This window comes from Lotus japonicus, chromosome 1 (genome assembly GCF_012489685.1).
Source record: "Lotus japonicus ecotype B-129 chromosome 1, LjGifu_v1.2".
NCBI lineage: Eukaryota > Viridiplantae > Streptophyta > Magnoliopsida > Fabales > Fabaceae > Lotus > Lotus japonicus.
This window is the reverse complement of record NC_080041.1, coordinates 10,905,841-10,917,742: the sequence shown is the minus strand read 5'-3', so window position 1 is coordinate 10,917,742 and position 11,902 is coordinate 10,905,841. Positions and strand designations below refer to the sequence as shown.

General features: G+C 38.5%; 1 protein-coding gene across 1 annotated transcript; it reads right to left on the bottom strand.

Moving 5' to 3' along the window:
* Positions 1–9,995: 9,995 nt before the first annotated feature.
* On the bottom strand, positions 9,996–11,372 carry LOC130731596 (ethylene-responsive transcription factor ABI4). Its single transcript, XM_057583874.1, has one exon. The coding sequence runs from the start codon at positions 11,206–11,208 to the stop codon at positions 10,186–10,188; it is 1,023 nt and encodes a 340-aa protein (XP_057439857.1). The 5' UTR covers positions 11,209–11,372; the 3' UTR covers positions 9,996–10,185.
* Between the last annotated feature and the right edge of the window lie 530 nt (positions 11,373–11,902).

Genomic DNA, 11,902 nt, shown 5'->3' with positions numbered 1-11,902 from the left:
TTGTGGGGCCTGTGTGGCATATTGTGTGGGGCCTGTGTGGCATTGTGTCATTGTGTGGCATATAGTGGAACCTGTGTTGCATATGGTGGGGCCTTCGTGGCATATTAAGTGGCAGATCAATGGTTTTCGTACCAGGTGACTCTCCCGTCTTGCGAGACGCTTTTGATTTGACCTGTCTTGGTAGTAACACATAGTTGTACTACATGACACTTATATTGTTGAGGTTGTTGATATCTGATTTGATGTTATATTGTTGAAGATTGTTGATATCTGATTTGATGTTATGTTGTTGAGGTTGTTGATATATGATTTGATGTTATGTTGTTGAGGTTGTTCATATATGATTGATGTTATATTGTTGAGGTTAGTGTTATCTGATTTACATATGTTATTATGTTGCTGATATCTGATTTAAATCTATGTTGTTGATATCTAATTTGATTTTATGTTGTGGGATATATGTCGTCATCTATCTGGAATTAAGTTGCTAGCTTATGTGCCATATTATGCACTTAAATTTAAATAGCATGCTTTTCTCTTTTATACCTGGTAATTGCATGGAGTTAACCCTTTCTATTTGCTACTTGTTGTTTGGGCGCTTAACGCTATTAGGCGATGGAGAACCCTCAATGAAACTTGACCTTTGTACGAGTCGGAGATGAAGGCTTGAAGGCTAGTGAAAGACTTGAAGAGTAGAGTCGGGTTTAAGGCTAGATCCTTGGGTTAGAGAGCTTACCGTTATTGGTTTAAGCTTACCTAATGATTTTTAGGAATTTATATTTGAGTTTCCGGGTAGGTTCCGATGCTTTGCTTTCCTGCGGTTCCCCGATGTGGAGATCGTAGGGAGTATGTCGAATTTATGGTGTTATTACATAATAGGTTCTTTGTTGAGTTGTTTCTATTGGTTAGATTTTGTAGGTTGGGTGTTTTCGGGTACTTGCCTTGTTCAAGGCTTGACGTAAATCTATTTGTAGTTGGGAGTATGCATGACATGTTTTAGAAACACTTTAAAGAAAAAATATACTCATGATTATAAATCCTTTTGAAGAACATTGCATATTTATTTTACTATGGTGACCCCCGAAAGTCGGGGCGTTATAGTGTAAAACAAGGTATATGGCCATAAAATTGGATCTTGAAAAAGCTTACGACAGAATCCAATGGTCATTTATCTCTGACACCTTGAAATTCTTTGGTTTTGGAGACAATTTCACCAGACTTGTGGAATGTTGTATCTCCACATCTCTATGGATATTGCATGGCGGTGTGAATACCTTCAAGCCTTCAAACCTTCCCGAGGGATCCGACAGGAGGACCCAATTTCCCCTACATATTTGTACTCTGCATAGAGCGACTGTCTCATCTGATTCAAGATGGGTGCAATGAGGGTCTGTGGAAACCTTTTAGAATGGGCAGGTCTGGTCCTCCTCTGTCTCACTTCATGATTGCTGATGATGTGGTGCTCCTAGCTGAAGCTTCTGCTGATCAAGCCCAGCTCATCCATAACATCCTCAATACCTTTTGTGATGCTTCTGGACAGAAAGTCAGCTTAGCCAAATCCAAAGTCTTTTTTTCCAAAAACACGAAAGAACCCCTAGCAACTCAGTTATCTTCTGACCTTGGTTTTGAGAGGACCCCGAATTTGGGCATTAATCTGGGAGTTCCCCTCCTCCATACCCGTATGACTAAAACTAATTTTCAATTTCTTATTGACAGGGTAAGGAAAAAGCTCTCAAGTTGGAGAGCAAAGACCCTTTCTTTTGCTGGAAGGGTTCCTCTAACCTAGTCTTGCCTCCTTAGCCTCCCCTCTTACATAATGAAACTAACCATTATTCCAATTGGAGTTTGTATGGAGATTGAGGGCCTCTGCAAAAACTTTATCTGGGGCTCAACCATTGAGAAAAGGAAATGTCATCTTATTGGCTGGAAGACCATTTGCTCCCCCAAGAGTGTTGGAGGCCTTAGTTTTCGAAGCCTTCAAATGATTAATCAAACCTACATGGTCAAACTAGCCAAGACTATCCTTAAAGATGACAACTGCCTCTGGGCATCAGTATTTCGAGCCAAATATGGCTTCAAACCTGGTTTGATAAAACCCACCACTGCCAAACCTACCAGCACCTTAGCATGGAAAGGCATCTGCAAGTGTTGGGACATTGTTGACCAAGGTTCCCAGTGGACCCTAGGGGATGGTAGGGACATCCTCTTCTGGCGTGATAAATGGATATCCACAAATGAGAACCCGCTGAGCTTCATTCCAGATAATGCTCCCTACTGGAAAAGCAACCAGCCTATTGTCTCATATGTCTCTCAGGCTGAGTGGAATTGGGACCAAGCAAAGAAATTTCTTGCCGTCCTCCAGCTTCTGTAAGTTGGAACAAACTCCCCCCCCCCCTTTCACCAGTCAATGGTAGGGATACTCTAAGCTGGAAATTTACAGCGGATGGGACTTTCAACCTTCAGTCAGTGTACCACCTCATCCATGAGCACCTCGACAAATACCTTCGAGCGAGTTTGGAGCTACTAGGGCCCTCCCAGAAATCAGCACTTCCTATGGAAGGTTGCCCACAATCGCCTTCTAACGAATCTTGAGCAGAACAAAAGGCACATGGACCCTTCTGTTGGTTGTCCCCGCTGCCAAAATACTGAGGAATCAGTGATCCATGCAATTAGAGATTGCACCCTCATCCAAGAAGTTTGGAACCTCTTCATCCCTGCGAAAGATTGGAGTAGATTCTTCTGCTAGGGTTTATCTGCGTGGTTGGACTGGAACTTGGGTAGAAATGTTGCTCACTCTACGGGTTACAATTGGCCTATCCTCTTTGGAGTTATTGCTTGGTCTATTTGGAAAGATCGTTGTGATATGATCTTCAACAACCACATCACAACGCCTACAAACCTGGCTGTTGGAGCCCTCCACTACACCCAGGATATCACGAACAACCTCTCCAATCCCAAGGACATTGCCAACCTTCACATGAGAAACAATACCGTCGCGTGGGAGAAACCGGCAACTGGTACCTGGAAGCTCAATACAGATGGGTCATCCTCCCCCATGATCGCAGAACTGCCTGTGGAGGTCTAATTCACGACCACAAGGGTATGATCCTCAATGGCTTCTCTCACAATCTTGGTTATGGCACCCCCCTCTGAGCTGAACTCTTGGGCATTATCAAGGGCATGATACTTGCTTTTGAGTTGGGTCTCCGAGAGTTGGAGGTTGAACTTGACTCCAAAGTAGCCTTTGATCTCATAACCCTCCACTACCCCTGCCAGCACCCATGTGCTGATCTAATCGAAGAGATTTCCAACATCTCTTCTCTCCACTGGAATGTCTGTTTCAACCACATTCTCAAGGAAGCCAACTTCTGTGCTGATTCACTAGCCAAATTTGGACACCAACTTCAGAATCCCTTGTACTTTAACAGTGAGAATGTTCCTCACTTTCTTGTGCCTAAACTAGGATATGATGTAATGGGGACTTCTGTCCCTAGGCTCGCTTAACTTCTCTCTTGGGTTTTTCAACCCCGAACAATATAAAAAAAAAAGAATGGTATTTTCATAGTGGTTTAATTTAATATATATGGGTAAGTCATTAATATCAATAGGCAAGCCAAATAATTGTATTAATACCAATATTATTAATCACCAAAAAAAATGTCAGCTGATGTGGAATATCAATACAGTTAATCTTGATTGCATCAAATCCACAATGTAACATATTAGTAGTGTGAGATTTTTTTTTTGTCTTTTGTTCTCTGCATTAATGCTCTTTTCATTTGCAGCAAATTATCTATTTCAATTGTGCAATTCCTCTCTTGCTTCCTTTTTCATGTCCATCTTCATATTTTGACTTTCTCATTTATTAATGCACCTGACACTTTCATCTGGCGTATACTTAATTATGCTGTTTCTACCTGAAGGAAGCTGTGGAATCGTGGTGTGCCTTGTCCTTTGTGGTGTCCGTGTTGTGCAGGTGTTGTGGAGACCATTGATCACGTTTTTAAAAGAGTGTGTCTGGAGCAAAAGCTTCTGGTTTGGTTCAGTGCTTGGGATTGTTTTTAACTCTACGACGAAGATCGATTTTGTAGCCTGGCTCCGAGAGACGATTTTGCTGTCCCCAGTGGAGTTTTCTGAGATGGTGTGTGCGCTGTGTTATGCGCTGTGGTAGGCGAGAAGTTTGATCTGTTTTGAGGGGAAGGTGGTGGATGATCGCAGCTCTGCAACAACAGCTTTATGTGAGCTCCGTGAATTTCAGGAGGCCCGGGCTTCCCTTGTCACGACGTCGTCAGATCAACCTCTCCTACCTGAGAAACGCTGGCTGCCACCGATTGATGATGCCTTAAAGTTGAATGTCGATGTTGCGATGGTGAACAATAGATGGCGGAATGGTATGGTGGTTAGGGACAGGATGGTGAAGTTATTATGCTTGCGTCCTTGCGGTGTGAACTTGAGCTTGGTGTTGATTTTGCTGAGGCTATGGCTGTTTACCAAGGTATGCAACTGGCGCTGAATCATGGACATCTTAAGTTGCAAGTTGAATCTGATTCCCAGAAAGTTATGCGTGCTGTCAATAATCAAGAGCAACATAATTCTTATCTGGCACCTCTAGTGATGAAGATCCAAAGCTTGATTCCTTTGTTTACTTATATTTCCTTTAGTCATGTGTTTAGGGATGCTAATAAGGTGGCTCACAACATGGCTAAGTACCTAAATTCAATTCTCCTAGTGATGAGGTTTGGGTGGGGAATTTTCCTCTTTGTTTTAATGCTTGTATTCGGTCTAATGTATTAGCTTTTCTGTTTCAATGAAATGTTCTATTTTGGCGTAAAAAAAAGTTGTACCATTTGTCCCAAATAGAGCTTTGCAACCACCTTTCCTTTGTACAATACGCAACTCTTTCTTATTCCAGCTTAAATTTATTTTGGAGACATATGAATTGGAGAACATTGGAAGGTTCAAAAATTAAATCCTTAGATAGAAAATTTAGCCGATAAAAATAATACTTTTGTTTGTTATGTTTGACCTATTTTACCTATAAAAATTTCTGTTTTCCTAATCTCCTTTTTTATTTTGGACCTTTCTCCTTTGTCCTTGTTCACAAATATATTTCTGTTATTCTAATTTAAATATTTAAAATTTATACATACTCCTTCCAAATCCTAATTGAAAGGGAGGACTTTAAACCATACAAGAAAACTTTAACTAAAATAATAACTATATGTGCTTCCACCCCATCGGAGCTCCAATCAAAACAATTCATTGCGCGACCCTCACCATGGTTATGTTCCTCAAACAATCGTCGTTTTGGAGGAGGAGTACAAGAAGAAGAAGAAAAACAATGTTAGGTATTTTAGTAATAATTGTATTAATTATAAAGTGACATATACATAACACATAATGAAAGTTTAAATGGTAAGGGTTAGAGTCGTATGGATTGAGGTGAGGAGGTATAGGGATCAATCCCTAAAGGGAACAATTTATCTTTCTAAATTACCAAAAAAAAAATGCAACCACATCATTCAATGAATGCCACTAGCAATTGGACAAAACCCAAACATATCGGAAGACCTAATTTACTCACGTCACTAAATCTGGGTCTAAACTTGCTCGTTTTAAAATCGAAATTAGATGGTTGTGATATATCAAGGATGAAATTGCAATTAACTCTATATATAAAAAGTTTTATGAAGATTAAATTCATCCAGATACTCCATATCAGCTAAACATTTTTCTCGCTCGGTGAATTTTACTATTAATTACTTCTAGGGTGATCCGTAATGTGCACCACATTTTAAGTGGTGTAATTTTATATTGCATTAACTTGCTATAAAATGACAACACATATTTTTTATTTATTTATCATATAACAAATTTTTAATGATATTTTATTTTCAAAAAAATATGTGTTGACCTACTATAACCGGTTAAAGTAAGTGGTGTAAAATTGCACCACTATAAAAGTAGTGCATATTATGGAGAACCCACTTCTAGACCCTCTTCAATCACATGTACTCTTCCTTAACCATTAGCCGTCTTTTTACTGCATGTTAAAACTATGGACCCATTGGGTACACACAAAAATTACCCATAATATAGGTAGGGTAAAAGTTCGCTAAATGATATGAGGTTGGACAAAGGTAAATACCGTAAAAAAGCGTGGGTACGAGTATCGGTATCACTATAGTACTCAACCCGCCCATACCCGCACACACATATTACACACATAATTAGTAATACTCCCTCCGGTCCAATTTATAAGCATGAAAGAGAAGAAAATTTTTGGTCCTTTTTATAAGAATCAAATGAAAGTTTGAGCTATATTAATTAATTTTTTCCAATGATGCCCTTATTAATTCTAACTTGTAAAATGTGTCTCATTAATTATTCTCTCTCTTTCCCACTTTCCAACACTAATAACAAAGGGTAATTTTGAAAGTTTATTTTGATTTAAGACAAATTTAATGCATTTTATCTAGTTTAACTACATTTCTTAAACTACGTGAATCTTTTTTTTGTTGCTTATAAATAGGACCGGAGGGAGTATATCACTAAAGTTGAAATATAACTTTCTAACTTCTTTTAAAAAATTAGTAAGTTATTGTTAATTTATTCTTACTTATTTTTAAATCAAGTGAGTAATCTAGAACTTTTGGAGTTTATTTAGAAATATAAAATTATAAATTTAATGCTTCACTTTCTCACTTATTCTTTTTCCAAAAATTATACTTAATCATATATTTTACTTATTACAAATTTGGATGAACTTTTGTATTTTTAATTTTAGAAGTTTATTAAGCAATCTAAAATTATAAATTTAAGGCTTCTAAATTATAAATTTAAGGCTTCACTTTCGCACTTATTCTTTTTCCAAAAATTATACTTATTCATATATTTTACTTATTACAAAATTGGATGATCTTTTTTATTTTTAATTAATATTTTTAATAGTATTTATATATTGATTCTCTATTCAAAATATCATTAAAAATAAATTTTTCTTAACTAAATTGCGGGTAGCGGGCACGGGTACGAGAATATAGGTACCCAGAGGGTATAGGATCGGGTACTCAGATTGATAACCACGCGGGTATGAGGTCAGGTACGTGCACTTTTTAAAAACGTGGGTATACCCGCGTGGGTACATGTACCCTACCTAAATCCTACTCATCACGATCCCTAGACTTAAAACCACCTAAGACAAAACTGTACCTCTTTTCTACAATGTATCCAAACTTAGTTTCTTTATAGTTATTGTATTTATAATATCTTATTTACCCATCCATTCCAACTCTATCACTCAGAGCTCACATAGTAGGTTAGTAATTAAGAGGATGCCTTGCAAAAGTTGAGAATTAAACTCTACCATTTGCATAAAAGATAAGGGGAAAACTTACCTGCAGTGCCATATATGCTGTTGGTACTGTTCTCCTATTATAATGATACACGTGGATTATGTGTTTATTTTAACAATTTAATTAAAATAGTAACCTTCTCCTTTCCTTTTTCAAGTATCCTTCTCTACCATTTTCAAAAATAAAAATACAGCCACCACAGACATGTTCGAAGCTCTGCAAAGAAAACCATCGGAGATGCTCTCGCCTTGTCCAAAATATTCAAGCAAAACACCAATTGCACAACCATCTACGCCCCATCTGAGATGCTCTCGCCCTATCCTCGTCCATCTCTTTTCTTCATCGTTGTGTCCTCCTCCGGCATATGCCCACTGCCTTCTCCCTTTTCCGGTCCACAAGCATCGTCGTGAAAGAGAGTGTTCTCAGGATCCGGGCTGCGGCGGTGCTTGCGGAGCGAGGGGTTCCAGAAGGCGATGTCGTCGGCGACGTTGCAGATGCAGAGGATGCCGTGGCAGGAGCCGAACGTGCTCATGCGGTTGCTGTAGCACATGAGAGTGTGGTTGAGGTTAACGACGGCGCTGATGGAGGGGAAATCGACACAGTAGAGGTCGGTTTTGTGGCGGAGGATGAGATTGGGATTGGGATTGGGAGCGCCATGACTTGGAGATTAACTGAAATCGAAGGAGGGAGTAGACAGGGAGACGAGAGAGGATGTCGCTGATGACCTCAAACGGGATCTCCTCCGCCGTGAGGGTTGCAAATGGGTAGAAACGGTGGTCAGACACAGACCAGATCTATTGCCACCGTCACTTGTGTTTCTTCAATTTCATTTTATTATTGAAAATAAATAATTACACGTGTTTGATTTTAATTGGAGAACAGCACCAACAGCATATATGGTACGGTAGGTAAGTTTTTCCCAAAAGATAAAGTGTTAAACTACTACCTCTACTCACTTAATGATCACTTGAATAAAGTATCCCCTATTTAACCCACTATGATATCTTTTTCTTCAATCTGCAATGAACCCAAATTTGAAATGTGAAACTTTTATGTTATATACCGAAAAACCTTGTGTGTTTTTTTTTCACAGACATTGCCACCCGTTTCAAGAAACAACAATTGCATATCTCAAGTACACATCCAGAAATTTTATGTAGTGGGGGCTATATATACATATAAATTCATAATAAAAAAATTAACATATACTATTAAAAGTGATGAGATTTTTTACTAAATGGGACACAAGTGAAGACAATTTTTACCAAAATGGTCATCAAAAAGCGCATACTTTTACTAATCAAGTGAGTGTCATTTAGCTATGTGGGACACAAGTGAGAGCATTTAGTAAAATATGGCATAAGTGAGGGTTATTTTTTTCAAAGGAGTACTAAAAAACCATATAATTTTACTACTTAAATTTTTTCTAATGCATTTTTCCAAATTCAAGTGAGAGCACTTACTCTCATACTCATCTACTTGAATCCGTCTCTGGGGTATGTGTTCTACTTTAACATATTAAACAAATTATAAACAAAACAGATAATCACCCCTCTTGAATAAAAATAATTAATTTACACATAATAATTTATGTCAAGTAATTAATTATTCAAAAAGTTTAAACCGTTGGGTAAGAGTAAAATGATATGTAAAGATAAAATGAATAATTTTATATTATATTTTAATAGTCCTCTCAATGAAGGACAACTGATGCAAACAAAAATGGATAAAACATCTAAATTATCCATAATGTATTGAACACTAAAATGAAAGAATAGGAATTTGTTGGCATGCACTTCTCCCGCACTTCCGTAAAATGAAGAAAAGAGAGAATGAGAGATATGATAGGTGATGAGAAATAAGAAAGAAATGGAAAGAGAAAGGAAGTGAAAATGAGATGTAAGAAAAATAGTTGTGTGAATGAATCAAAACTCAAAATAAAATATTAATTTTTGCCTAATTCTTGCTAAAGCAAAACATGGAAAGGAAGTCTTTAGACAATTTCCAGTAACAATTGAGAAAAAAATACAGCTTTTTATATTTGTTGAGATAGTAGAATTTAATGGATATATACAATCAGTGTAAAACAACTTTTTTTTTTGAAATCAAGTGTCATATAAAATAAATAAGTACATATGTTTATTTTTAATTTTAATTAAAATAAAAATATATTTCATGATTTGACTGAAATGAATTGGTTTTATGTGCACAAACCCTTCAATTCAATTTTTATGTTCTATCTTTCAACTTCTCAATTTCTGGTATTTTCACAGTAGAGATTCAAGGAAATCCAAAAACAGAGAAGGATTTGATGAGCAACGATTACAAGAAAATCAGGACATAACTAATTAATCAATCCAACAATAATCATACATGAACTATCAGTTCTGCATAAAAAAAAGAACTCACCGCATATATAATTAGACGAGACAGTGGGCGAAGCTAATTGTATTGACTGCAACTTGCAAAAGCAGCTAGCACCAGCAATTGAACCACTAGGGTTTCTCCAGAAGAATTCCCCCACCCTCATATCCACAATAATTATTTAATACTAATAAGCCACAAACTATCATTTCATCACCACCCAACACTTTATTCACAAATAGTATTGATGTATCTATATATATGATTTTCCTTGAGTATACTAATCAAATTCAAACCAATCGAAATAACATGGAAATAATTAACAAAAACTTAATCAAGCAAGCGCAACTTATTGCATGCATGTTCGAATCATCAGACCGCTAGAAACCAGCTTCTCACAATTAATTTTGCCCAAAATTGATTTTACTTTTAGATCAATTGTAGAAGGGTTTCCAAACATGCATCATTAAAAATCAAGGAAGAAAGGGTCATTGTAATCCCAGAGGCAAACCGGATTATAATCTTCCAACTCAGTACTTGTCAAAGGCCATATAGATGGAGAACCGATACCCGAACCCGGATCCGGATCCATTGGTGCAGCATCGATATGAACGAAGTTCTGAGAAGCCAAGCTCGGCCCCACCAAAGTGTTATCACTCACTCCCTCACCCATGCAATTCTGATTATGCTGCTGATGATTCAACACAGGATAGTTTTGCATAACAACCTGATCCTGATGATGGTGGCTATGTTGATTCTGGTACGAGGTTGATCTGACATGATCAACAACCCCACCACCTTTCACATCAGGTTCAGGTTGTCGACACTGTTGCAATTGCGGTTGTAGTTGCGATTGCACCACTTCCTGATGATGGAAGTGGTGCTGTTGCGGCTGCAGTTGCATGTAACCATTATTGGCGTTATAAAACCCGAACGGTCCGGAGGCGGCGGCGCTGAAAACCACCGGAAGATGAGAACCGGAAAAGCTAAAGCCGTAGCCGGAAGGGCGAGGGAGGAGAGGACGGAGCGTTTGAGTTGACGATGAAGACGAAGAGGCGCGTGAGGAGGAGGATGAAGATTGAGAGGAAGATGAGGTAGGAGAAGGTTGGAGGTTCAGCTGAGCCCTAGAACCATAGAGGATAATGGCGGCGCGGTCATACGCTCTGGCGGCGTCTTCGGCGGTGGAGAACGTCCCAAGCCACTTACGCGTCCGCTTTCTCGGCTCACGGATCTCAGCAACCCATTTTCCCCAGCTGCGTTGCCTCACGCCACGGTATCTGAATTTGTTGTTGTCAGGTCCACCTTTGCCTTTGCACTTACGGTTATTAATGGTGGTGCTGGTGTTGGGGGTGGTGATATTGTTATTGTGACTGCTGTTGCTGTTTTCACTGTTAGATGTTTCGCTGGGAGTGGTGGTGATGGCGGCGGTGGCGGTGGGTTTGGTGATTTCTTGGGGAGGGTGATGAGGTGTTGTTGTTGCGTCGTCCATTTGTTGGTGGGAGAGGTTTTAATTATTAAAGAGTGAAAGGGAAAAGATAGATGGATGGAGACGCTTGGTTGCCTCGTTCAGGGTGATGAGGGTTGGAGAGAGATAGAGAGAGAGAGAGAGAGGGTTTGTTCTGGTGAAAGTGGTTTCATGTCATTCTTGTTAATGGTGGAATAGGGCGGTGTTGTTGCTAATTTTGCATTATATACATGGAGAGAGAGAGAGAGAGAGAGAGAGAGAGAGAGAGAGAGAGAGAGAGAGAGAGAGTGGTCTGCTCTGTTGTTGCTGCAGAATAAAGAAAACAAGCAAGCAGGTCAGAAGTTCACAGGTGGAGACTGGTTTTGGGAATTTGGAATCATTAACACAATAACACGGCTTTGTTGATTTTTCTTCTTTTTCCTTGTTGCTCAGGTTTGCTTCAACACTGGTCTTTTGCTTTGGATGAAGTTCGAGTAATTTCTATACTGCTAATTCCTAGGTCATTAAAAATGCTTTATGACTATTATTGACTTAATTAAGGTTTTTGCATGGTATTCTTAAGGGTTGCTTAATGACATTTTAATGAGGCATTTTTTTTCATAGACTATCCTTCAAGGTAGTGTGGGGGTCTCTTTTTTGGCTGATTTGTCATTTATCTTACCTATCTTTTTTTTACTCTTGTATCGGATTGAAGTACTTCTTGTACTTCACTTCAATA

What these genes read in the sequence shown, in the direction of transcription:
- LOC130731596 (XM_057583874.1), bottom strand. Translation starts at nt 11,208, where the DNA reads ATGGACGACGCAACAACAACACCTCATCACCCTCCCCAAGAAATCACC.